General features: G+C 38.4%; 1 protein-coding gene across 1 annotated transcript in view; it reads left to right on the forward strand.

Moving 5' to 3' along the window:
- Positions 1–3,323, forward strand: part of LOC149222379 (uncharacterized) — a 65,508-nt gene extending 62,185 nt beyond the window's left edge. Inside the window, exons 3-4 of the mRNA XM_089385416.1 lie at positions 2,683–2,760; positions 2,864–3,323. Coding sequence (XP_089241542.1) covers positions 2,683–2,760; positions 2,864–2,933 — 148 coding nt within the window. The 3' untranslated portion in view covers positions 2,934–3,323. The remainder of the gene's footprint in view (positions 1–2,682; positions 2,761–2,863) is intronic.
- Positions 3,324–6,000: the final 2,677 nt, after the last annotated feature.

Here is a 6,000-nt window from a genome sequence, read left to right on the forward strand (position 1 = left end):
TACATTGGTGCCGAAAGGATGTATCAACAAATATGCTGCGAGCAGTGAGGCCCAGAGCTAGATGTCTTAGGTCAGCTCTATGACCTTGAAAATATCTCAACCTCTACCCAAGGAGGCTTACTGGCATGCGTCTTATAGCTGCTCAGATATAGCAATGAAGCACCTTCCAGAGTGCTACAACAATGATGAAACATAAACCTTTACTGCCCCCTATCTTAGAATGAAGGACTGTTGATGAAGTAAGCCAGAATATGTAAATGAACTCCTGATCATGAGACCAATTCCGATGATGATAACCTTACTATAGACAAAGACATATTCTTCTACAAATCTTCAACTTCAGTCAATAAGAGGAATGCTACTACATACAGTGCCTCTGTCTTTTCACTTAGAATCATCAAGACTCACAACTGCAATGTGAATACCCTTACTGCAAACCAATGAAACATGAACCTCTCACTGCTGCAATATAAGCCACTGAACCTTACACTGTCAGAAGGTGCCTACCATTAATTTCTAACTGCTACTATTGGAGGCACTGGCACTGCTGAAGTAATGATTGATGATGTAGTCCTACTCAATCTGCTTGTCAAGTCACTTTGGAAATTCAATTGTGAATAGAAGACCACGTTTGAAGTTTGAACTTTGTAGATGATGATGTATACAAAGGATCAATACTTCAGTGCAATAAGTAGGTAATAAATGCGAAACGGATCTCATTGACTAAGCCAATCATAGAGCTAAATGATTCAGAGTTTTAAGCCTCATACAGTTGTGCAAGTCTGCAAGAACAGTCCTTAGTAGCTTGAGAATGGACTTCGCTGACCTGCCCAGCCGTCCCCTTGTGACTCGGCCGAGTCAAATCGGATCCGGCCGAGTTGACCGAGTCACACATGACTCGGTCAACCGGACCGGTTACTTGGCCGGGTCACTCCTCCAGCAATCGACTCGGTTTGACTCGGCCGTTTCGGTTTCGAAACGGCCGGTTTGTAAAACACTGATTTAATTAACCAATTTTCCCAAATTAGACTTCGGAAATATTTAATTATTGGTCAATTAATTTAATTGAGGTGTTTCCAAGGTGTTTCTTGTGAAACGTTTTCTGGGTTTTGGAGATCTTGTGTTCCTTAGCCTTTTAAACACCACAAAGACTAGAACATCTGTCCGTTGCTACCAAAAACTAACATTTTGTCCAAAGCCTAATATAGATCCCACTAGGTCACCAGGGAGATTGTTCCAAAACCCAATAATACAGATCTCACCAGGTCGCCTAGAGAGCAGCGCTAGGTCATAGCTCTGGATTCACTCTACCCTGTAGAGTGAATCCAGGGTTGCTTGAGCAGCTAGCATTCCATTCGGAGAGTCTTCCTCTTGACATTCGATGTTAAGAGTGATGGAACCTCATTGATCCATGGCTCCCTCACCCCTCCCAAGTTTTCATAGCTAGTCATAGCTAGGCCCCCTCAGACCTGGATATTCACTAGATGACATCATCAAGTAGTGCATCGAGCCCCTCACCTTCATTGATGACTCAGATCAGAAGCCATCCTCTCTCTCTTTCCACTTTGCTTCTTGCCCCAGCACACCTTGACAACAGTGTTCTAAGCTTGACATGGTTTTGTGGCTGCACTATTTCGTGTGTTCTATTGATTAATTAGCTAGCTCTGCTTTTAGTTGAGTAGTGAAAGGGATTGCTTTCATTCTCCCACTGTTTATTCATATTGGCTGTACTTTTGAGTCTCATCGAACAGCATTGTGGTCATTCATTGGATGCTAATAAAGTTATCTTATCTCAACTTCTAATGATGTGCGTCTCTGTTATGGCTACTATGAGTCATCACCGTCAGAGCCTCAAACTATTTCACATTGTTTGTTGTTCTCCCCATTACCTTAATGTAGGCTATTAGACAGTTCCATTGCACATTTCTAATTAACTGTCCACTGCCTGCTTTTCCTGGGTTCTTGGATGCTCCTTGTAATTTAAATTCACCCTTGCAAGTTTTGGTGGTTTCCAATGCTCTTTTCTTTGTTTTCAGTTCATTCTGTCTGTCTTACTGAAAAATTTGAGGTTTGAGTTATCAAAACATCATAACTAGACAAAAACCAAAATTTAAGCATCATAACTAGTCTTTCTGGGAATTAAAAATGCATAATCAATTCTTTGTCAATCTGTCATAGACTCATATCCATAACAACTACTAGTGATGTGTTTGTCTTGTCAGCTACACGCCTGTTTAGTTTTTCTTGGTTTAAATGTGATTCAGGGAAATAAATTTGATATGATGTTGCACCAAATTAGTATGTGGGTGATTTTTCCCAGTGTTGCAAACATCCCAATTTTATTGTGAAAAAATTGTGAAAGCATGATTTTTTGGCCTAGTTGATATTTGCCAATTTTTATCTATATTTTGGTGGTATCTTAATTTCGCCGATGTTTGCTGATTTTACTGATATTTCCTCGATTTTAATGATTTTTTTTGGTTTTCCAAGCCCTTGCTGATTTTATCCTGATGCCAATGTTTGCAACATTTATTTTTCCTTTTCCTGTGTTTTATCCTTTTAGAATAATGATTTGTTTGTTCAAATTTGACAGATTGAAACAAATACTAGCTAGTACAAATTGTTTCTAATTTGACTTAATGCCACAGTGATTTTGATGTTTCTATTGTTTGATCTCCTCAGGAAAGTAATTTGTGACAAATGCTTCCAACTATGCGAGCAGTGTCAAGAATATTTCTGCTTGTATTGTTCGATGCACAAGTATACATCTATCCCCCTATTTATTCATGGTGTTTTGTAACTTGGTGATCTTGTTCTGGGTTTGACATATGTTATGTGTGCTTTTGTTGATATGTTCTTGCAGCTTTAACAAAGAACATGATCGTGTTTATTGTTTGGGGTGTAATTTGGAAGATGAAGGAAAAAAGCACTGAATTTCCACCAGCTAGTATCTACTATATATATGATCATTTGTTAAACACCTCGGCCAATTGGTTATGCAAGTAACCTGTACTTGGCTTTTATATATATTTATGATCATCGGCTAAGTGCCCATTTGGTTATGCATATAACACCTTTATTTCCATGTCAAATGATTTGCATTAGTGGATGTTTTAAACCCGTAAATGGAGGAATTATGAAGCCACTCAAAATACAATGCAAGTTCTTGGAACAGAGGAGAACAAGTTCAGTTCAGGATGTAACCTCCGCTTTTAGTTGTCTACTTGCTCCTCAAAGGCTAACAGGTGAGGTTCTTTGTAACATGTACATTGAATAATAGTTTATCTTTAAGATATTTCTGTTGAATCATAATTTGTGATTTATGTATGCTCTTCAAGTATGGTTATATTGGTAATCCCATTGGCCAAGTGATTGCTGTCCTAGTGAATTTCTTGTGTAGGTTGCTATATATTTAAATAGAAGCATTTGATTAGCTTTATAAACACACTATTGTAAAGTATGTAGAAATATTTGATGGTTCCCTAAACTTGCTCTTAACCAAGGTTTTATGCTTATCAAGCAATGTGGATTTGTCCAAATGGAAAATTTAAGGCAGTGCCTCTTAAATATCATCTTTCAATTTACTTATATGCAGATGTTTTCTTTCTTGATATGTTTGAGGGGTTGGTTATTAAATGTTTTGGTCAAGTGGTAAGCCACCCTTGTGTTTTAAATCATGGTTTGAAAGGGGCACCTACTGGTACAACTATCCTGGTAGAGAATTGTCCCACAAATTTGTTTCAGTTACAGCGTTGTCTGCACTGGTTGAACCTTAGGACCTAGTTTGGCTAATTGCTCACATACATGACTGACCTGTTCTGTAGTGGTATACATTTTATCATTCGGGAAGTTGAAATATCAAGAAGTATTACAAAATCCTATATGGTAATGTTATAACATGTTATGACTACTCTCTTTCTCCTGCTTTTTCACTAATTTTGTACTTTAGATTTCCTGTACAGCCCAAGTAAGATGTTCCTTTGACTTGACTTTGAATTCAGTGCTTGAAAAATGTTCTAAAATGTTTGCTTATTCAACAACATTTATACCATTTCCAGTGCCAAAGTTTTTCCATATAGCTGAAGCACAATTGAGTTTTTAAATTACTCCTGGTTAAAGCTGATAATTACAGTCATCTGAGTTCTGTGCAGAATCTAATAGCATGGTGCACCTTCATTGCATTATCTTGAGTGTGATTGAATAAATACTATATCATGGACTGTTGGATTGGAGCTTGGCCTTCTCAATCTGTGGGAGGTATTTGGGATGTTTAAATCAATCGAGCTGCCTTTTCTGTTTGACCGTCAAGAAAAGTTTTTGTTTTTGATATTTAGAAAAATAAAGAGAAATTCATATAATAAATTAGATTAGGGAATGGGTACAACCATCTTGGCTATTTCTGTCGGTGAAGAGCAGAGAGAATTGGATAAAAGCAGTCAGCGTGACCTCTTCTGGTGTTAATCTTCTTGAACTTCTTACAAGGACTGTCATTAACTAGGAGATTGACTGATGGTTTCTTCCAGCTTACCTTGTTAGTCGCAGTGTCACATAACTCGGACTTGGGAATGATTTGGCTAGGGTCTTGAATTGTTCACTTTAGGAAAATAATCTGCAAACTCAGGAATAATTTTGCTGGGGTCCTGAACTGTTGACTCAATCTTGTGTTCCCTTGTCCCAAAAATTTGGTGGAACATTGATATTTTTCATAGTATAGCAGTTGCTTCTCATGGCAACCATCAAGACAGAAGATAATTCTATCCTATATGCTTTTATTGAGATCAAGTACAATGCAATGTTATCAGAATTAGACTGGTCACCCAACTGGTCGACTCCAAAAACTTGAACTAGATTGAAATTGGAAAAAACCAGACCACAACCAATCAACCAAAAAATACATGAAATTTTCAAATTTTGAAAAACACACGTGGAAGATTTTATTATTATGTGGATCAGGGCCTCTAGGGTTCCCTTTGGCTCTATTCCGTTCCCTTCTTGATGTTGATGGCTTGTTGGCAGATGAGTCTCGACACATCACTCGTTTGTGCAAAATAGAGATTAATGAGTTGGATTTTGGAGAAGATCTCCTCAATATTGTTGACATATTTTATTCTAATGTAAAATTCGTTAGTCTACAACATGCAAAGTGGGCTCGTGCCTTGGTGCTCCTTGAGCTGCTTGTTCTACCAGCTGTTGTTCATCCATTAGTTCTCAATCCTTCGAACAACCTTCGTAAATATGCCATGCAGGGTGATGGATTGCCTTTTCATGCTTCATCAACTTGCATCCCCCAATTTAGATCCCTCTCTCCTCATTTTGTCTTCATGCCTTGCTGAGTCTGAGGTTTTAGCAAACCCCCTCCCCCCCACTGGATACCCCCCTGTATTTATGCACTCCAAATCTAAAGCTCGATGCATTTGTGCTTGCAAGGATAGACTTAAGATGGTTGTTGGTGAAGACATTATCCTGGATTGCATTCAAGAGCTTGTGGGTAAAATGACTGTTGGTTGGTTTTGTGGTAAGATTGTTTGGTTGGCTCCCTTGGTAAGTGTCTTGAGGCGATTTGGGTACCAATGGTTGAATATTGCCCCTCTTTCCATATATTAGTGAGAGGTTTTCCTGGTTTCAAATTTCACTCAAAAGAAGATTTGTGCTTCATCATGAAGAAGAGTTGGAGTTGAGGTCTCTCTGGTTTGATTTTACGTGAATGGGAGGTTAGTTTCGACCCTCACAGAGAATCCTTATTCTCTGCTCAAGTTTGGGCCATTCTCCTTGGCCTTCCCTTGCTTCTTTTGCAGTGTAGGGGTCCTTGAATCAATTGGAAATAAAATTGGTTGGTTCTTAAGATTGGAGTAGGGCTAGGATTAAAAGCTCAATGAACATTAGAGCCAGGTTGAGGTTGACCTCATAGATGGCTTTTTATAGCCAGGTTGAGGTTGACCTCATAGATGGCTTTTTGGAAGAGATCGAATTGGTTCATGGAAATTTTTCATAAGTACAAAA

Source organism: Pinus tabuliformis, chromosome Q (assembly GCF_031772625.1).
Source record: "Pinus tabuliformis cultivar Carrire ecotype Pingquan chromosome Q, CPIR1, whole genome shotgun sequence".
In the NCBI taxonomy this organism is placed as follows: domain Eukaryota; kingdom Viridiplantae; phylum Streptophyta; class Pinopsida; order Pinales; family Pinaceae; genus Pinus; species Pinus tabuliformis.